This window comes from Calonectris borealis, chromosome 3, assembly GCF_964195595.1.
Source record: "Calonectris borealis chromosome 3, bCalBor7.hap1.2, whole genome shotgun sequence".
NCBI lineage: Eukaryota > Metazoa > Chordata > Aves > Procellariiformes > Procellariidae > Calonectris > Calonectris borealis.
This window is the reverse complement of record NC_134314.1, coordinates 91,531,950-91,554,590: the sequence shown is the minus strand read 5'-3', so window position 1 is coordinate 91,554,590 and position 22,641 is coordinate 91,531,950. Positions and strand designations below refer to the sequence as shown.

The 22,641-nt window shown below is 36.1% G+C and overlaps 1 protein-coding gene across 1 annotated transcript in view; it reads right to left on the bottom strand.

The window, feature by feature from the left end:
- CRIM1 (cysteine rich transmembrane BMP regulator 1) overlaps nt 1–22,641 on the bottom strand; it is a 197,970-nt gene that overhangs the window by 106,608 nt on the left and 68,721 nt on the right. Inside the window, exon 3 of the mRNA XM_075146636.1 lies at nt 2,691–2,933. Within this exon, the coding sequence (XP_075002737.1) occupies nt 2,691–2,933 (243 nt within the window). The remainder of the gene's footprint in view (nt 1–2,690; nt 2,934–22,641) is intronic.

Here is a 22,641-nt window from a genome sequence, read left to right as displayed (position 1 = left end):
CTCCTCCCATGTAAGGAGCATTACCTGACTTCACTTTATGACCACTATTTCAGCAAATCCACATAGATAATTCACATAGTGTTCATACATACATAAAACCAGTTATATGCTACTACATATATAGTAGTACATGTATGTACACATAGAGAATAAATGGTATAAAACAGTGCAGGAAAGGCAGGATGGACTAGATTACCTCCAGAGTCATCTAGTGTTCCAACCTAAATTACTCTATAATTCTATAAGCCTCTGAATATATAATCCTAATAAAACAAGTTGTTCTTAACAAAGAAATTTATTTAAAACTACAGACAGTGGTGAACATGAAGGAACAGTTTAGATGGAAAAACACAGCAAGGTTCATGCTGACTTGCAAATTTAAGAATAAAATCCATAAGCTTTCTACAAGAAAGGAAGCATTAAAAAAAATTTCATTATTTGTTTAGTCTATAATTTTCTTCATATATGAAGTACAAATTATGTTGTCTATATAAGTCCAGTTTACATTCTTTGAAAACAAGGTTCCTCTAAAAACTGAAAAAAACTCAGATTTGCAAAGATTTGCCATTAAAAAAAATGCCTTCTGTGGTAAGTAATTTGTAGTCTACTAAGATTTGTCACCATTCACCTGCTTCTCTCCCTGTCTTCCAGTCTTGCGTTGGCTTGTTTTTTCTTTGCGATCTTCTTACTATGTCAAAAGGCACATGAAAGGAACATCTAGACCAAAGCTATAAAAGTCAACTTGGACAGCCACTGAACTTGACAAAAATCAGGCTATGTAGTGACTAATAATTCCGTATTAATAGCACTCCCTTTTTTCCCCTACAGCCAAGGCACTGCAACAAGTAAGGGCCCCACTTACTCTGTAGTTTAACCATTACATCTTTCATCACCTATTACTGTGGGGATGCACAAGAGTACCCACCTACACTCATCAGCCTCTTAGTCACTGCCTAAGAAACACACCTTCATCATCTTCCAAGGTAGGGAAGAACTCTCTGCTTTCCCTTGGCCTCTCAATTTCTAAATCCCATTGCAAAGTCCTACACTTCCCTTAAATTCCATTAGTCTCCTTCCCCAATCTCTTCAAAGCCTCTGCTCTTCTACCCTCCTAACACGCATCTTCATTTTTCCAGCCCCATGTACCTTCACCTCTTAACTCCCTACAACAAAAAACGCAAACTACTTCAGAAAAGAACATACAGACAGTTACATAAATCCACCAATGGAATAAATAATCACATGTTCAATTTGAAGATTCTGCAATACTAAAAAGCTGAAAACAACCTTCAAGAAGTAACCTACAAAGGTAAGTTTGGACTGAGTTATTTGCAAACCACAAGATGGGAATGCAAACAACAGTCAGGAGGACATGATCAAAGCTAACATCTTTATTTTGAAAATAAAGAAATAATCCAAAGCCATTAAGACAAAATTCAGCAAAGGCATACTTGAAGTATGTATAGGAAGAATTAAAATGTACCAATACAGTGGTTCAGTAGCAGTCACGCTAGAGAAAGATCTTGGGATCACAGCGTTTCACAAACTAAATATTACTCTTGCAAAAGAATCAGCTCTTATTTAGAATTTTGCATGAAAGACCAAGTAATTATTCTACAGTATTTAGTGCTGATGAAGACTCACCCAAAAATAGTAGTCTGCTTTTGGACACCACATTTTAAAGACATGTGGATAAACTTAAGAAAACTTATACAGGGGCAACATAACAAGGAAGGAGTCCAAGGAAACTATGCCATAAGAAATTACAGCTAATTCTAGATCAAAGACAACTAAGGTTCACAAAATGTTCCAGAGCAAAAATTATTATAAAGACTTGTTCACCAACTACTCCAGACAGAGAATGGAAAAGTTTGCTTAGATTTCCACACAGGCAGATTTGCATCAGAAATTAGGAAAAACACAAGGAGAAGCACTAGAAGGTACAAAGACTGTACAATCTTCTTCTGTGGAGGATTTAAGAAAGTGCTAAACAAGCATAGGAAAGGCACAGCTTAAGCATACTCGAACCTGTTTGCATATAAGATTTGGGATTATACAATTTTATATGCCTGCTTTCATCCTTTCATTTTTATTATTCATCTTTACCAAAGCCTGGATCAAAAAGAAGACTGAATTACACCTTCCACTCCACCAAGAATAATAAATCACACAAAAGGGTGATTTGTGTTCTCATGAAATGGAAAATGGGTAAATACTGAAAACGTTGTGAAGTCTTTCACTATGCTCCTCCAGAATCCTTTTGCTCTCCAGTTTAAAGGTCATCACTTCGTAATCTAGAGAAATCTTAAAACAGAAACCTTAATTCCCTGTCCATGCACAATATATTCCCACTATGAAAAACCTTTGTATAATCTAAACAGTATATAAAGTATGTAACTTCCACTAATAGCATCCACAGAAATGCAATATTCTCACTAGGCTACTTTTGCCTTGCTGCTCAATTTAAATTAATATCTGAAGAAAAAAAGAAAGTAAAGTTTATCATAATATTTTTCTTTTTTTGTTGTTTTTAATGGGTACTACCCACATATAATCATTTTTATTTTGAAGAAGAATCAGAAAAATTTAGAGGCTATATAGGCTTTATTAGATGCAATTATATAGGTTATTCTGCTTGTCAGACAGTTAGAAAAAATTGAAAAATCGAAAAAAATCGTGTCCACCTTTACCTGGTTTACATTCATAGAGATCACAGCATTCCCCTGGCTTTCCCGATGCCTTAGAAACCAATATATTCAAATAGCCAGGTTGGCAAACCTTCCTCAAGCAGCCTGCAGGATTACATACACAACGGCTTGGGAGTGGACAGCATTCACCGGGAGGAGCATAGCCTTCAATCAAGATGGAATCTTCTGGACAGCGAGGAGAAAACTGGACTTCACAGCGGGCCTTGGAGCAATCTGGTTTCTCTTCTGAAAGGGAGAGAAAAATCAGCATGCCATAAATGTCAGTAAAACACTGTACTGCAGCTGTAAAGATGAGCTCAGATAAAGCTCCCTTTCTTCTCCATCCCCCCAAAACAATAAAAAGGAAACTGCTGCTTCTGAACTGATTAGCAAAAATTATGGAATATGCTTAAAAAAAATCTCGGTATTTGCAAGATGGTAGGTGTGTTATGAAATATTTTACAAAAATCCTAATTTGTACAATGTGCGTGACTGCTGAACCCACACAGCCTCAAAAAAACAGCTGTGAAGCTACACATTTGGCCATGACATTAAGAAACAACTTGTCATATCATGCACAGCCCCGATGTACACCTACGCCTTCAGTTTCCTAAGACTTTCCATTATGAGCAACTGATTTTAATTGATTGATTTATTAAACTGAATGACCTGAACTGAGATTTCACATATTCAAAAAACTGGTTAAAAGTTCAACAGCTAACGTATTTGGAGAGTCCATACATTAGCAGAAGAGGATTCTTCCTGTACATACTCCCAACGCTCACATTAGAAGTATTGTTCCTATGTACTTCAGTGGCTTGAATAGTAAAGAGAAGAGGTTTGACTAGCACTGGCTACAGGCACTAGAGGTTTGAGATACTGGCTGCAGGCACATAGCAGTAAGAAAAGGAATATTGAGAAGCAAGGTCAACAAGTTGGTAGGAAGGGTGACAAGCTGCACAAACACTAAGATAAGACAAAGAGAGAAGAAGGTTCTTGGACAACTAGGTAACACTCTTCCAAAACTTGGAAAAGAAGTCAAGATTCCCCATTCTCAAAAAATCAAATCTTAATTCTGGCAAAAATGTTGTGTCATGCGCTCCAATGACTAAGCCACAGTGGGAAAAATCAGACCACTCCCATGAGCGATTTACTCCGTAATGCAAACAATGAGAAACTTGCTTGTATCCAAGAGGGTCTCACTTTGCTCAATATACCTGAGCATTGTTAAAAAACAAGTGGATTCAAGACACTCAGAAGAGCAATATCTTTAGGTCAACAGGACATGGTGACTTAAGTGTCTGGAGGAAACGCAGGGAGCCTTCCCAGGCCTGACCAGAAAAAAACCCCACGACAACAGAAAACCAAGACCTGAATGTGTAAACGGTTTGTACCACTTCTTGGTTATTTGCAAGTGTGTAAACTAGATGTTTCTACTACAAATATCACTATTACGCCTACAAAATTAATCAACTACTTTGCCTGTTGTCATTAAAGTTAGATGCAGAACAGCAGAAACAAATAAAAACAACACTTAACTTTATCGATCTGATGTTTAAGCTACTGTCATTTTAAAAATGAATCTCTAGTGATAATTTCAATGACTGAATAAGATGTATCAAATATGAGCATCTCTAATAAAAAGTCAAGAATACCTTCTCCAAAATTTTAGCAACTCACTATTTTTGGAGTTACTAAAGTTACTGGATATTGTGTTCGGGTTTTTCAAACTAAAAGCAACACAGCAAATGTGTAATTCTGCTTCCATACACTGAATGTCAGTAACAGCGATATTTTTTTCCCAGAGGATCATTTTTAACCTTAATTTTAGTATATTCTTCAGAATTCTAGGTCATATTGAAAAATCAAAGCAGCATTTCTTGTCTACATGGTTGATTTGCTAACTGTGCTTTAGTTTCACTTAAACTTAGAGGGATATAATGCCTAGACATACAAGTGCTTAGAAAAATATAAATCTGGGTCTTAGCACTAGTAATTGCAAAAGGAAATAATGAATATAAACATTTGCCTCAATTTCAGTTTAACAAAATTTTAGTTTAGCAAATCAGAATCAAAAAATAATTACACATTTCCTTCATGTACAAGTACTTTATACTTTTTCTTACAAGCAACAGAGATTACTAACTTAAATGCGATATCAGATAGCGTCGTAACTCCTTTCTTACAGTTAAAACCCCCACTATTTCCATCTATCTTTAAAATAGCCTAGGCTAGATATGTAATTTGCTTAGAATTTTAAATAACATTTGTAAGACCAATTTTTTTTAAACCTACGCTTATGTTTAGGTTCTTATCTGCTTTATTAAACACATTGTTCAGACTGAACATTACTGGTTACAGAGGTTCGCTGCAGAAGGTTGTATAAATAATAGATAACGTACTAGTTTCAGTATTTTATTGATATTCTTTAGTTTATGGATATAATAAAAGGCTCGACATTTTAGCTTTTAAAAATCTTTTCATTTTCCACTGCATGTTGTTCAACTGTGCAGAGAAGTGATAGAGCAATAGTGCAGTAGTAGCCCTTGAAGTTCATGCTCATGATAGACCCTTAAATTCACTGTTCATTACTTGATCTGTCCTAGCATTATGCATCCAGCGATGTTCTGATTTCCATGACTAACAGATAATCCCATCCTCATGCAGTCTCTCTTGTGAAAACACTTCGTATAATACGTATTTTAAAAATTTTACCTACTATTTTTGCTTGACTGCATTTACATACGTACATCTATCTATATCAAGATAAGTGTTTCCTTAAGGACTGTTTGTATTTGACCAATTTAAACCAACTTTCAGAAATGCTAGGTTTGTCAAAAATGCACGTCAAACTGTTGGGATTCAGACTATTCAGGACTCTAGATATATTTATTTTGAAGACCAATGCAAAGGCTACTCTTGGGAGTTGATAAGATCACCTAGCAAAAATATGAAGAAAACAAGGATATGTCACTATCAGCATGTAAGCAGCATCACAAGCAGTAGAAGAGAGAAATTTTAAACAGAGAACCATGACCAGTATTTTTGCACGAAATGTTCACTCAGCGTTTCATAATCTTTGATAGTCTTTTCCATGTTAGAGTATTATGCTTAATGTAGTTAACAGTAATAGAATACAATAGGACTCTACTATTAAATAAAACCAGCATTACTTTCAGAGGAAATGGTTTAAACACAACCAACCACCACCTTGCAAAGGCTTTGAGGTTTAATACCAGATTACATAACACCAGCAGATATTCAGAAATCAAACTTAAGTTTTTATTTTTAATTCAGCATCACTATTACTTTTGTACTTCATAGTCCTGAAAAATAAACAAAACCCCTTCCCTACTATTACTTGTGCAAATATTGTGCTTCCACATTATAATCTCAAACTATGTACATGGTAGAACATTTCCTTCCCAGTATACAAATGCAACTGAGCAACAGGAAAGTCAAATATATTAACCCAAGCTGGATCAGCCAACAGTTATCCTTCAGCTTCCCTAACTCTAGCCCACAGCAGAGTCAAGGGCAGGTAAAGAAACTTTCTGCAGACTACATCATGATTTGGTTCTTGATTTAGATGTGGTTTTCCTTTTGTGGAAAGGAGCAAGTCACTGAAATGATATGTGATCGACAGTATTTAAAGTGTTTTCTTGTAGACTCCCTACTTCATATTCTGAAAATAATCTTTATCTAAAACATGAAAATCCAGCAGCTCCCAATGTAGCATTACTATATTTTAGTTAAAACTTTAATCAGCTTGCTCCACACTAATGTAACTGCATCCTGAGCCCAGCATTCAATGCAATATAAGAAGGTGGGAGTTCTGGGCTTTTTACTGCAGTTCAGTAAAAGCTGATGAGGAGTTCCTCTTTCTGATACCAAGCCTGAATAAAAGACATTACTTTTAAGCAACCAATAAGAAAAGCTTCAAGGTTTTTCTTCTTGTTATCTCAGCAAATGGCAAGCATACCCATCTTCTCTATTTACAGGGATAAAGGTTTGTATATGAGACATATTTCTACAATTCATTATGCTAAACTTGTTTGCCTTTTCATTACTTGATCGAAGAAGGCATCAAAATTGAATTTGTTCTCAAAATAAATTACAAACATTAATATAGCCAGAAGTGTCACTGCTTTAGCAGGATTCTTGATTTAATTCCATTACATACAGCTATTTAAGATTTCATCAAACAAGAGGAATCGTTTAATAGCTTTTTTTCCTTTACTAAAAACACTTCCAGCTCTTACAAAAGCAACACATAAGAAAACATGTCAGAGCAGAATAATTAAAAATACAACAACAGACTACCTCAAAAGACAGAAAGGTAGGGCAATGGCAAGCTGCATTCCACAGAAAACAACTGTGAAATCACTCACCAGTGTTATTTTTGCTTTTATACACCAAACGGACTATTTCAAAGCAGCTTCTCAATAGACTAAGGTAGATTCACAACAATAACCTACTGCTTCTCTGTAAAATACACACATACACTATGAAGCACCGATCCCTATCCCAGATATTGTTTTAAGCTACTGTCTATTACACAAATCAGGATCTTCCTAATCAACATCTTAAAAGTCAAACAAGGTATCAGGACTTAAACTCCATTTTATTATCTTAATTATGGTAATAAATAGAATATAAACAATTACTATGCGAGTCCAGAAACAGAACTTCATTTTTCAAAGCAGTGTATTGAACCTAAAAAAAAAATCAGATTTTCAAGGAAAAGGAGAACTATATATGTGACTTACTATGAAATAAATCAGCACAACAAATATATAAGATACTTATTCCTGAATAAAGAATCATCTTAGCACACAGATTACATGGCAAGAAGATATGCATGCATCTCATTCTCCTAATCCATAATGTAGATTCTCTTACAAGAACAATTTCATACAACCCTAACTGTATGTAGAAAGACAGTAAAAGTATTTGTTAAAGCAGACGTTCTGAGTACAAACTCTTAATTACAAAACCAGACACTTACCACACTAATTAAAATATATTTTTGTAAAACATTGTTCTACCTCTACCCTTGAAGCAGCTGATAGGTCTCATTTAATAAGTTAACTGTTTTAGCAAGGCAAGAAATTGCTTATACAACTCACTAATTTAATGAAGTGAAGAGTTGTATACACTTTTGCTGTTTGATTTTCACAGAATCAGTTAGTTAATGGAAAAGACATATACAACTTAAGCACATTTCAGTCTCGCTTTCAAAAAAGAAACCGTTAACAAGAAGAACAATTACTTGTCAAGGATGCATCCATCAAACTTCTCATAAATTAAGTCTGAACAGATAACCTACAACCCACTAAGAAAAACTTAGTTGGCTGCAAACGTTGCCTTTATGTTCAAAAAGGCTACGTTTCAAATGACTACACAAAGAACAGAAACTATCAGTTGGTTTGCTGATGAGGTTTCTCTGTGGGACATGTTCTCTTTATAGCCTTTCATCAAATACCACCGAAGCTGGATGCGTTCTGGTATCTCTGACATCTCACCAGCCTAAGCCAACAAAGAATCTCTACAGAGATAAAGGAAGAGTCTGGATCAATCAAGCTTTTACAAACTATCTCTTCTGAGCCAGTCAATCTTCTCAAGAAGTTCAGAAATCTATCTGGAAAGATAACATTTTTAAATTGAACACAATCCAAACAGGAAAACTGACATTTTGATAGATTCAAAATAAGCCTCCCATCCTTGAAAACAAACTTCCTATCTACTCTAGAAGGCAACCTTACAGACCATCTAATATAAAATTATTCAGTTTACCAATGGCAGTGCTATTTCTAGGTATAAATTACTACAGGTACCAGATTTGCACAGATTTGCATTTCAAGACAAAACTTTACTTTCTGTAGGTCTGAAGGTTCAGGCTTACTTGCTGTTACTTTGCAATTGGCCTGCAAAAAGAACCTGCCATTACTAAGCACATGATAGAGGATGCCCTACAATTACCAAGAATAATTGAACGACCTAAGTTACAATGTGTAACTGAACAATAACAACTGAGTAAGTTACAATGTGCCATGTGCTTTAGTATTAAAACAGGGATCATTCATTTAAAAAGTCAGGATGTTTCAAAAACATTTCTCATTTTTATCTGATTTTAATCTCAGAAGCACACAGGAAAGTTGTAGCATCTCAGAAGTCAAGGCATAACAACATTCAAACTGACCTTTCACTGCAACCACAGTGTATTTCTTATGAAGTGTACGAGGGGGAGGAGAGCAATCTTCAAAGGACAGAATAAAAAGAAGAAATCAAGATGTGGATTTGGTTTTTGGTGGTTTTTTTTGTTTGTGGGGTTTTTTTTTTTTTGCCATGAACATTAGAAAGAGACTGTCATAAAGCAACGGCTGTAAAGCTAGAACTTTCACAAAATTTCTCCATATCAAAAGCTGCTAGGTATTTTTAAAATTACGTCTCCCATGACCTTACAAAGTTGTTATGAGGAAGTGGAGGTATAATGGCAAGGTACTAAAGTCTTTATGTTACAACCAATGCTTTCTCTGAGAGAAGGTAACTTCTTTACCTTCCCGAAAAGTTTATACAATACTCAAAGTGGCCGCTAGTTAGAGGTGTTTTTATTAAGATGGTCACTAAATATAGGAAGTCTAGGTCTCAGGGGATTTTTGTTTGTATTGTTAAAGTACAGTAGTTTTACCAAAACCCAACCAAACATACACCTCCCCTCCCCCCATCTTGGCTAGTACCAAAGTAGTCTGGAAATAAAAATGGTTCCTGAAGAAGAATTAAAAACTTTGCTTTCACCACTGTATCAAATTTTTTTCCTTCATTATGTTTGCATGCTCTGCTTTGACACGCAGAGAAAGTATATGCCAAGTTTAGTTAATGAGAAAAGCAGAAGAGTTAAAGCACTGGTTAGCAGAGCGAAAGGATCTTAAGGTACAACCTAGTGTGGGAGAAATGGAGAAGAAAAGCCCCAACGAGGGTGGGAGGGTCTTCTCCTCATTCTTCAGGTGAAACGAAACAGATCCATACTTTTCCGGAAATCTTTTCAGGGAGGGATTTTAAATATTTTGTCAAAACTTCCTGTGACCAGAGATGCCTTTACTCAGTCACCATAGAAATGAAGACAGAATGTTTTCATTCAAGGAAAGGGCTGAGGAGAACTATCGGATACTCGGGTCCGAATGCTTCTGCTGAGATACTTAAACTGTTCTACAGCTGCTCCTTTAAAAACAAGTTTTTAATATGTACACATATGGATATACATATACATATGGGCATATATATACATATGTATATACACAGAGAATAAAATTTATTTTTTCTGTTAGGTCCCTAAGAAGAATACAGAATAAGAAGCATTTTGAAACAGCTAGCTTTGTATTTCATTTTTCAGAGCAGTTCAAAATAGAATATGGTTCATAAAAACAAACATTTGTATGACTAAGCAAAGTGAGGCACTAAGGTCAGCATCCATGCTTTGAAGACGTGTTATTCAGCTTTGCGTTTTTGTTTCATTGTGAACCAGTTTTGTGAAACCTGGGCTAAAATACAGCCACTTCTACTGTACAGTCTTACAGTTGTCATTGAAACACATTGCAAACAATAGGCATACTGTACTGTTATACAGTGGCAGGAAGGAAATATTAAAAGGATTAGGGATAAACAAGAAAAATGATTACCCAGCTGAAGCGGTCAGACAGACAGGGATCGATACTGGAATGCAAAATACCCAACAGGATTTTCAAGAATCAAAAGGACAGTTATAGTAGATTAAAAAATGAGATTACCTTACACATACAAAATGCACAGTACTGTATACGGATGAACTGCTACAAATAAAAAAAGGAACTAGAGCTTGACCTTTTACCTAAAACTGGACTTTATTTAAAATCCATCCTGTTCTTTTAAATGACTTTTCCTTCACTTGCCAGCATTCTGACACTCTGGATTTTACGTACCACACAGTGGAGCAATCTGTCTCACTCAAATTACAGCCTAATCTTCCTGTACTGTAACAGCAACAGCCTGCAACTAACCTGGGTTAAAAGAGTCACGCACAAAAAGACAGTTACAGATACAAGTTTTACTAAATATACGTTTGTCGATATATATCTTTGCAACACGGTATTCACTACGGATTTGCCAAATATTTTTCATTTCAAGGACCAAATAACCAGGAACAAGGGTTATGTCACTCAAGATAGCCAGAGCCAATAAAGATAATAATCCCATTTGGATAGCAAAGCTATTAGGACATTATAATTCCACTTCCTGAACTTTCTTCTTTTCCTGTACTGAAAATATTAAAAACAAAGGCGGCAATTCAAAACCAAACGCACACCAGAATTGCAATCAAGCCTTAATCCAAGCTATTGTCTACCAAAGAAAGGGTTTTAACAGAATCAATGAGGATTTATCAGACTATTTAGACTGCAACTAAATGCAAATGCAAGTTCTATGAAACCTGTATTGGTTGTTGCAATACCTACATTTGGGTTCAAGCCTCCCAGCTCAAAGCATTTCTCTGTTATGATTAGAAACGGTACTGTCTGGAAAACTCAAAGGTAGTTTTCCTTTTCCTCCATTTCTTTTAAAACCTGCTTTCAACAGATACGCATTAACATTTTTTAATATAAATTAACTGCTTGACACCAACAAGTTAATCCAAATCTGTAATGGATAACATTAGCTTTCTGGCAGACCTGTACATGCAGAGAAGGACACAAGCCCAGCCCAGCCCGCTGCAGAGCGGACGGGGGAGGTGTGCCATCTCAGGGACAGGATCCATTTCCACTGGTAACTGCACTGTTTTCGATAGCAATAAAGCACCTTTAAACTTCAGTATTGAAAATCCTTCAGAAGTTAGATGGAGAGATGAGCAGATAGCTACCAGTAGTCAGAATTACAGCTGGGTTGCCTCCATTGTGAGGAAAAAAAAAAAAAGTGTTTTCAATGCTGTCATGACTGGAATAACGTTGTACATTGTGATTTCTTTATGTAAGAGAGCCTATTATTCTGGATGAATGATACTACTCCTACTACTGGTCAATCTTTGTATTGGCAAATCAACTGAAATCTCCAAGGAAGAAAGAGTATGTAAACAGTAATAAGGTGGCCTCAACTACAGAACCAAGACTTTAAAGAATGCCAAAACATTTTGGAAGTAAACCAAAAATGAAGACACTAAATTCACAACCAGTATAAACTGCATACACTTCAATGACTCACAAAAATGTATACCAGTAGTAAATTTACCTAAAGCAGAAAGTATTCTTTATTGCAATGATATAAGCAGCTGCAAACCAAAGGTAATGCTGAATGCGTACCAAAATGATGATAAAGCACAAATATTTGGAACAATTCTGTTTAATATAGCTTAAGAAAAATATAAGCTAGCTGACATCTGGAGGAATAATCACAAGTAGTCACTGAAGGAGAAGTACTGCAACACATACCTTGATGTGACAGAGAGAAAGGGATTTGAATTTGAGCACGTAATATATATCCCACAAAGGACAAAAACCTCTGGAGGCAGCTCTGGATGTAAGGAGTACAGAACTGCATGCTATATACACAACCACACCTAAAGCAGTATTCTCAAATCACTGTTTGCTTCCTAATCAAAGTTTGAAAACGCAAGCATAACAAGGACCCAGAAAACACCTGCATTTGCAAAAAATGCAAACTACAGTCAAAATAAATATGTGATTTTACAAAGAAATGAGAATTCACGTATGTAAGAAGTTAGCAACCGAGATAAAACTCAGAACAGCAAGAGCAGCAGTTAGTTTTCTAGAGCTAGATTAAAAAAAAGGAACTAAGGTGTAAAAATTAACTTAGAAGTGAGGGTTTTGATATTCAAAGGAACACAACTTTTTGTTATTACTGAAATTGAATCAACTCCTGTCTGCCCTTCAGTGTTTTGCTTCATTTAAGTTGATAAAAATAAATTTAAGATATGTGCTTTCTTCAAGTTCTTTGATATGTGCTAATGTTTTTAAAAAAAACAAACCAAAAAGCCAAACCCAGAGACACTAAAATGAGGACTTAAATGACTTAAGATACTTCTGGCAAGTAAACTCCATTATGCAAACTAGTCTTCCTAGCTATTATGTTCAAAGGACCTTTGTATGTTTGTTAGCAGCTTAACCACGTATTTCTTAAATTCCTTTACAAAAACACTCAAGATGCAGAAAAATCAACTCTGTTCAACATCTCATTTTTTTCTTCTCTTTACTAACCTAAGATACTGTAGTTATCATAAAGTACGAAGAAAGGCATAGTTTCCTTCTTTTAGGCAAACAGAAGCTGACTACTTCCAATAGTGAAGGCCAATGCCCAAGTGTTTAGAGACATTTTCATTCTGAAACTGCTATGGTTCATCTCTCTTGACTTCTCTGGGTTGGCTTCTTCCTAAGTTCTTCTAAATTTAGCCTCTCTAAATTTAGAATTCAATGCATTTCATTATATAAGATTTGCCATATTATCAGAGATCCTCCTGAATTCTTATGTTTTTTCTTTTTTTTTTTTTTTGTAAATGTGAATATTTGTTACATTTGTCTCCCTAGAATGGATTTTAATACCAACTGCTGTAACTATTACTTTGCAAGTCACCAATTACCACACTTGCATCAACTTACTAAAGAAAATTTCTATGCATTACTTAGGACAACAGAAAGAGAGCTCTAGCTATAATAAGAAATATGACAGCAAAGCAAAAGGGGCCATTATAATTTTAGGTGAAATCTAAACTGACATAGTGAATTCTTATGTAAAAATTCTTGGTGCCTTGCAGTTAAGAGATTCTACAATATTTTTACTATGTTTCCAATTACAAGAAAAATTGTCAACATGAAAGAATTTACTAAATGGCTCAGTCCTCTAGAAAAAGTAGATCTGGGTTTTTACAAGATTTCTTTTTGCAGAGGAATGACACTTAACAAAACTCCAGTTAAGAGCATTTAACTGAATACAGAGATGGTGGATATTCCACATAAAACATTATCTTTTCTCCAAAGACAGTCTTCTAATAAACTGCCACATCTGACTTAGGATGCAAGCGGCACAAATAAGCAGTGTATCAAAAGACTCGGTTGTAAAAGAAGTTAGAGCACTCTGTTCTTTGGTTCTTATACTGGAGGCAATTTCTCATATTCCACGTAAAAATATGGAATATTTAAAATATAATATTCTCTGGATATAGGCTTTCTTGAATTCAAAGAACATGTGCACTAGGAAAAATAAAATGAAATAAAGCACTTAAACATCACATAATGAATTTTGTTAAATTCCAAGTTCCTGCTTGCAATACCTGTTTTAAGTGCTAGCTTGGATGGGTTTCTGTTTTTTCATAACTATCACACAAACACAAAAAGAAAAAAAAATATTGGGAGAAACAACATCGAAAGACAAAAAGAAGCACATGAAATTTTAATTTTAGTCTTAGATCTATGCAGTTTAAGCTTGAGAAGACAGCTGTCCAACTGCTTGCACAAAAGTTTGAGAACTGATTAGAAAAATAAACAGACACCTGGAAATTTGAGAATCATCTTACTCTTCCCGCTTCTAAACTACGGTAGTACCCAAACCAGAAATATCTACGCATTTATTAAAAAAAAAAAAAGCAACATAAGTCACATGCCCACATGTATTCATAACCTCAGACAGACTAAAGACCACAAGGAACCACAGTATGGGAAGGGCAAACAAATTGCTCCATTTGCTGCCATACTGCCATGCAAAACCCGATGTAAGAAGCCAGATTACTTTTAACACAAACTGAGAAATATGCAACATCTGGTGTCTTTAATCCTCACATAGTCACTGAGGTGCCTACACAGGCCTATTCAGGTACATAAATGTAATACTCAATAGAGATGATACAAATTAAACACAGCTTCACATCCATCATACATTAAATGCTACTAGATATCACGACCCTGTTGCAGCATCCCTTACTCTACCTCAGAGCAGCAACATCCCACAGAGGGAATTAAGTGTCAAAACTACAAAAAAGCAGAAAGTCAGAGCTTAAACAGCACTGAGCTTCTGTTAACACTAGTACAAGGATTTTGCTGACTGCAGTAGTCATTAAACTTGGACCCCTCTATTTCAAGCTGGATGAATGCCAACACCTTTTATTACAAACAAAAGACAGCGAGTCTGGAAAAAGACCAACAATCCTATGCCAAATGTATAAAAATAATCTCTCAATTTCAGAATATTATTGGCTGCAACGTTCTTTAATTAGATTCAGTTTCTGATCTCATTTGAAGCATACAGTCGAGTATTAACTAGGTAGAAAGCTCTTTTCCAAAAGCAGCTTAAAGGGGAATGATCCAGATGACTGCAGTTTTTCCCAAGTGTATTTTGATTTTGATTTTTTTTTTTAGCAGAGCTATCAAACTAGAAGAGTATCACAAATTACCCTGGCTCAGAGATTTATTTTGATTCTTTACCCTGTGCTTTTCTTATTTTTTCTTCTTCATTGTCCTTTCCTCTTAAGTTATCCATTTATGCCTTCCTTAAATCAAACCCCCAAACTATCTACTTCACATCTTTTGTCTTTCTTACTATACATCTCCATTGGTGTAATATACAGCAACATCCTTCGCTTGTGTAGAAATCTACCTTAATGCAAAACATTATTCTCTCTTGAACACCAAAGAAAAGCATATTGTGGCTTTTTGCATACCAACTTCCATGACACAATTAGAAAAAAAAAATCATTAAGTAATTCAGTTGCAGAAGTATTTAATTATCATAATTTCTTAGGGCAGTTTGACTAAGCCTTGCTCATAAATTTATCAGCGCTAAGATGCAGGTTACATACCTTTATGGAACATTATGCATACTGACAGAAGTTACTGCCAGGAAACTGCTGGTACGGTTACACTTTATAAGTGAAGTGAAGCAAATTAGTATTATTTTAGTAAGATTTCCATGATGGCACTCCTTGCGTAAGTTTGGGATTCAGTCACACCCAAAGCCATTTTTAGATCAAACTCTGTACAGGCTCAGGAATCTGACACAATCAAGTACATTAATCCTACATATAAGTTTGCAGCAAACATGTTACTTTACAGAGTATAAGGTTCAGAGACAAGGCATACCAGTTTATTAATAAACCAGTCAAGTACGGAGATGGCACCTAATCCACAAAAATGATGTTAGCATCTCCAAAACAGGAGAGAGCCATCAATGATGTACTTGAAGAGCTGATAGAGCTTCACAGAACCAGGACAAACTCTACAAGTAGGAAGACAACAGGCACAGTTTTGAACGATAACCACCCAGCACTCCAAGGAAGGGACGAGTTCTGTACCCTCTCATGTTACAATGATAGTGATCCTACCCGATAAACACACTCTGAGAGGCAACACAAGCAGGAAGACCAGAATTTTAATTGATAGCTGTTGTGAACAACGTTATTCTCCCACTCAAACTAGACTAACGAAAAATGGGAAGACAAGAAATAGTATTTGAGGTTACTAGCAAACACTAGGAAATTATATCTCAAAAGATGCAATGATCCTTACAACCAAGATACTGCACTGATTGTATAAACTCATGCAATACATTTAAGAAATCCAAAGGTTGAGAACATATTCATTCATACAGGCCAAGCTGAGAACTGGTATGGCAGAAGTCAGCGAAGTCTGAGCAGTGCTAACAAGGAAAGCCTGCTGACATCCAACAAGGTAACAGAAGAAGGCAAAAGCTACCAAATAGCTTAGACGCTGATGCTTATGCATCCCAGAGTGATGCTACTTTAAACAACACTGTTTTCATTTTTTTTCCCCCCCATTTGGCTGGAAAGAGACATAAGAGAGAATAAAATCTAGTATTTCTACATGATGAGGTATCTCACCTGTCACTTAAGATACCTAAACCACAGTACACCTCAGTAAACAGTCCTCACAGTCTTTCTATTACACCAGCAGCAACATAAGTAAATGAGAAAGAATGAAAAATGGTTCTCTACACTCAAAAACATATCTTTAGTTAAAGCAGTTGTAGGTGTTAATCGTTAATGAAGGTGGTATTAATGAGGTGAGTTTTAAAGGACACTTTTCCTTAGCATAACTCAAAATGCACACTTTTTTTTTTCCAACAAGAAGACTAAGTTGCATAACATACCACCTAATATTACTGCTGACAATCAAACAATTCTCCTCTAATCTTTCTTCCAATCTATGCAATGAATGCATTCTCTCAACACAGAATAAATACTTGCTTTCATGGAAATCTGGATCAAGACTTACAAAGATTTATCAGAAATCTCTGCAATATAAGCATGCAGGAAAGACAAGATTAAGTAATACTGATATGTCAATAATGGTAAAATAGGATGCAAATATGTCAACTCTGTCATCTTTGAAGCATGCTTTCAGAATCTCATCAACATAAAAAGAAAGAATAATTTAGATGTTACAGAAAAAAGTTAGAAAATTTACTCTACATTTCTTACCACATGCATACCTCTCCCCATGCACTGTGTCTCATTAATGCCTTAGGTGAATGCTTAAAATGAGCAAAGCTAGTAAATTTATTAAATCTTTCACATACTTAACTTGCAGTACTGATCCTAACCTTATGCTTAACCCACCTAATGTCCTGTGAAGCAGGTTTTTAAGTATCACCTTTAACATGCTGACCTTCTCCCATTTCATATAATTTTCTTGAATCATGTTATAGATCTCAAGATATTTTGAAACAGCATTTAAGCACCAACTATTTCAGAAAAAAGTAAAAAAAACCCATCATGCTCTAGCCACAATTTCTATTATGCTGCAAAACAAGCAAAACTGAGACCACACCTAAAAATGGACAGTAGGACAAACTTAAATAACCTCTAAATGTACAGTTTAAGAAATATGGAAACATTGTCTTTGGAAATAAATTATTTATCTAGCAAGATTTAAGAACAAATCTTCAGTTAGCATAGATTGCCTTAGATGCTTGACTTTGTAATCAAGGACTTCAAAGTACTTGTGCGAATTTATACTGTCTCATGTCCTGCACATTACAATGTGGTAACCAAGGATACTGCCTAAAAAAATAATAAAAAAAACCAGCCAAGAAAACCCCCAACAAAACAACAAAACAAACACTAAAAAAACCAAACAAATAACAAAAAAAAAAGAACACAAGGAGAGAAGAAAACCAAACCAAACCAAAAACATACTAACAGTACAGAGAAGCTTGTGTAACTAAGCAGTCAAACCAAGACACACCCAATGGATAGAAAGGATGCTCCAACAGACAGAAAATTCGGAAGACCCAAGACAAAATTTTAGCACCACATTCAACTGGACTGAGCTTCTATTCCTAGTTTCAGTAATTCAGACAAGCTATTTCGCTTCTGTTTCACTTCCCAATCTACCACTCATTTTACAAACACAATTGGTTCACAAGTGCAGAGGAACTTGTTCTGCATGTAGTATCATGCTTTGTTCAACACACGATCCTTTTTTCAGTCAAGATCCCTAGGTGCTACCAAAAAAAAAAAAACAACCCCCAAAACCCCCCAAAAAACCCAAACAAACCAAAAGACACCCAACTGCTTAGTATGTATCTGAAAACACTATACGGCTGCTAGAAAATCTGAATATTCAGGAAAAAAATGCACAAGTTTTTCTTCAACAGAAAAATTGCATCTGAGTATACTTCCTTGACTAGAATCAGCTGATCAGAAGTTAACACAAAGTACCATCAAATGAATATTCACTAATCAGTCACGGGCAAGTAGTTGCGAATTGGTGTTTTGCACAGAAACTTCAGTTTACCAAGTTTTAGGTAGTCAAAATTCAGACTAAACCAAAGCATGATGTATTCATTTTTCTTCTTTTAATTAACCCTTAAACCCTAGTCTATATACCCACGATGCAGTTAGATAGTTTGCTAAAAGCATATTATACTGATTGAAATAAAGCAAGAATGGAAGAAAACACATTTGGTTATTCTTTCATAAACAATTTTTTCAGAAGGCAGCTGTTTCAAAGGCCTGATAGAAGAGCCAACCACTGTCCCAGCAGAGTGAGCTCCATGAAGTAAATCTTCAAGCTGTCCCAAATGCATAAGAAAGAAGATACAGATATAGGAAATATAGGCAGCAGCTAAACCAACTGCGAGTAAGAAGCAGTTAAAGTATCGATGTCTCATAGAAACTATCTGTTCCAACTAACAGCATATAGACAAAGAGAAAAAATAAAGCATGAGACCCTTGAGAGACTTCTGCAAAGGTCTCACAAGACTTTTGCAAGAATGTGCAAAACCAACTCAGAGTGGTCCCTAGTCTCTCTCGTTATTATATTCATTATCGGACTATATTTTCCATCATCAGAAATAACCTTGGTCATTGACCAAGGGGATCAGTAATTCTAAAAGGCAAGTTTGCTGACTGGAGAACTTGATGTTCAACACAACGGTATTACAGGGTCATCAAATCTCTTTGAGAAAGGACTACTTTATTTCCAAACATAAACTACAGTAATGACACTAGCAACCTTTGTCTATGTTGTCTATGTTGACCCATAACAAGAAGTAGGAATATGTAACAGGCAAACCACATACTTGGGCTCCGGTACACTGACGTGAAGCCTGTGCTCTTCTGGGTATACTCTGAGATCTTTAAATTTCCATTATGAACTTCCAATCTATAAATAAGACATCCACCATAAAGTAGCTGGATAGCTGAGGAAAATTTCAAGGGCTTCCTTTCCAAACATTTCTGCACTTGACATTAAGACAGAGAATATCAGACTTTTCTTGAAACAGATATACAGGAATGTGTATCATAATGATGAAGTGTTCAAGGCCACAACAGCACGCATCACGTATACTGTCTCACAGATGCTGCTTTGTAAATACAGCACCAAAATGCTCTTTCTCTGCAAAACAGGAATATTCTTGCCCTTTGCAGCGATTGTTCAGCTATTTTTATGGGGGTCCAACAATGTTTAGAACAGGAACTGTAGAACAAATCCTAGCAGGTAATAAGCAGTCCACAACTGCTCTGAAAAATGGTAAGTGTTGCTAAGTAAAATTTCTAGGCATTTTCCCCAAGGCAAGCCATTTCAGAACTCTCAAGGTAAGTCTGAGTCCCTCCGTCACTTTTGGTGAGGATTTATCCTTTCCAAGTCTGCCAGCTGCAGAGTAATTCCAGTCCAAAGGGACATCTTGAGGTTACCTGGTCCCATCCCCTACTCAGAGCAGGGCTGATGCCAGGTGAGTTCAGACAACGCTGAGGATGGCGATTCCACCCTCTCTCTGGGAAGCCCATCCCTCCATTTGACCACTCTCCCAAAGCACCTCCCAGCATCTAACTGGAGTGTTCCTTGTCACAGCTGTCTGATGCTTCTCATCCTTCCACCAGTGCACCTCGGAGAAGCACCTAGCTCCACCTTGTCTGCAATCAAGTACATTGCTGTCTTCAGCTGCCTTAAAGTCCCTCCTGCTGCTTCCTTTTCTTAAGGCTGAACAAAACATCTTCTCCCTGTAGATCGTGTTCCCCAGCCTCCTACTCAAACATCCGTCTTGCATTAGGGATCCCCAAACTGGGCACACTGCTCCAGATGAGGTTTCACCAGCGCTGAAGAGAAGGTATGAATGTCTCCCATCCTGGCTCTGCTCCTGCTAATACAACCTGGCATGCAGTTGGCTGCCTTCACCGCAAGGGCACACTGCTGACTCGTGTTCAGCTTGCTGCACTGTCAGTCTTGGTCAGCATAAGTCATTGCTTCTGCCTGTGACAGGTAGGCTTTTTCCCTGCTACAGTTTTCATGAGGGTAGAAATTTCTACAGTCAGTAACATATTGCTCCCAGTGTGACCTTTTCTTTATTAGTAAACCAGTTTAAGGTAGGTGCTGTATCCCATCATTGCTTTTTGCAGTCCAGCAAGCCAAACAGAATCTTCAAGAACTTTAACTATTTTCTTTTGGAGCTAGATGTTTATGACCAACAAATATAATAAAGGCAGTTTCAAAGATATATTTTTTTAATCTTGGATTCAGTTTTTATCCTCCCTCCATCTCAGTTATGTCTCCTGAAGCTGTTCAAACATTCAGCAGTAGCACAGGCTTATGCACTGCAAAAAAACAAAATTAATTTTGTCTGCAAATTACTACTGCAGCGGGGAATTTATGTCCTCTTCATCTCTTAAACTGTGGCCTGAATGCAACTTTACTTGTAGTAGACAAATTCTGAATAAAGAGGAGGAAATTTTCAGAGTACTACACTTTGTTTACTGCTCTATTCATAGAGAAGTATTTATTACTTTTGTCAGGAACTTCAGCTTTTTTGGGCTATGAAGGAAACAATCCTGCCTAACATTTTGTCATCTAGCCTTCACAGTTTTGGTATGCAATATAATCTCTACACAGTCAGATCAGGTGCCCTGTTCTGCTCTTGATCTAAATATTAACTCTGAACTTAGCTTAATTTGTTAGCTAAGAGAGAGCTATATAGACATTAATGTGCAAATAAGCTTCCTTCTAGAATTAACATACGTTCTTCAATCATTTACTGACTTGATTTGATATAAGGGGATAGTGCCAGAAGCATTAGGATGAGTTATGACAACCTTCCCTCTCATCTCAACGTTTCTATTCCTAGTACTTGAGCATGGGGTGGAGGGGAGTGTGCTGGGGGAGTATCTGTATTGAATTACAACTGAGAAGAAACAAAAGTACTCTTCCCTCCAACTCCAAGACAAAGCTTTCCCAAAATATTTAATATAACCTTAAGTTATCCTGGAAGCTCATCTGCTTCCAAGCAAAAACCCCGAGACCTAAGAGGCTGGCATAGTCTAAGAGTTATCGTCTCCTCCATCTTCACTCAGTCTCTGCAGCCCCTCTTCAGATGCACGTTCTTGTCCAGACAAGTCTGAAAAGACTACAGCCTTGTTCATACAGGTCAAGTAGAAGGCATGTCCCAACATACCAAACTTGGATACAACAGGTTACATTCTTCCATCTAAACACACCCACCCCACCTATACTAATAACTACAGTTCAGCTCTCAGAAACTTTCGATTACATTGAGTGACACGTTTACCACACATGCTGTGTGGACACATACCAAATCAAAATGACCACACAGAATAACTAAACAGATAGGTGTTATTTATACCTACATTGTGTTTAATTACATACATGACTGGCCTACAGTAACTTTTTCTTTTCCTATAAGAACTCAATATAAGTGAGCAAGACTCCCAATAAGAAATCATTTTCACTTCACCTACAAAGCGCTTGCCTTCAAAAGAAGACTTGATTGCAATGAACGCTGAAATAAAACAAATACACTTGCATTCATGCCCATGGCCAAAGCTCTGTGTTTGCCCTGTAACACCAGGCATACCGATTCTCCAAGAGTGGATGCAGTTGACTATTACAAAACATAGCAGCATATGATGATCTGAAAATAAAGGGATCAAAAGTTGCATGGTAGCCAATGGTAAGTGGGCAACATTTGTTATGCTAACACCTTCTGTGCTACTTCTGAACACTACCATGTTACAATTAAATAAAAATAATGATCTATTTTACACGTGGTGCAAAAAGAAAATTATTTTGGTAAATTTGTAATATATCAAAGCTGTTTCTTTTAGAGATTTCAAGTATTGATTTTCTTTATATATAAAATACATATTAAAATATTATATAAAATATTTAACATAATATAAAAATAACTGGTATATTTTTTACATATACATATATATATATATTAAATTCAGATCTGCATACTGAGCAAGACAAAATGCTTAATGCACCACACTTCCCCGCCCTGAAGAACAAGAACACTGGAACCTCTTCTCCTTCCTTTTAAAATTAGAATTACTTGCAATATTTTTTAAACAGCAAATAAACACTGCTTGGACTTTAAAAGAAAATTCACTGAGGACGTATTAACAGGCCACTAGAATCTTGTATATTAAAAATAAACACTTTGC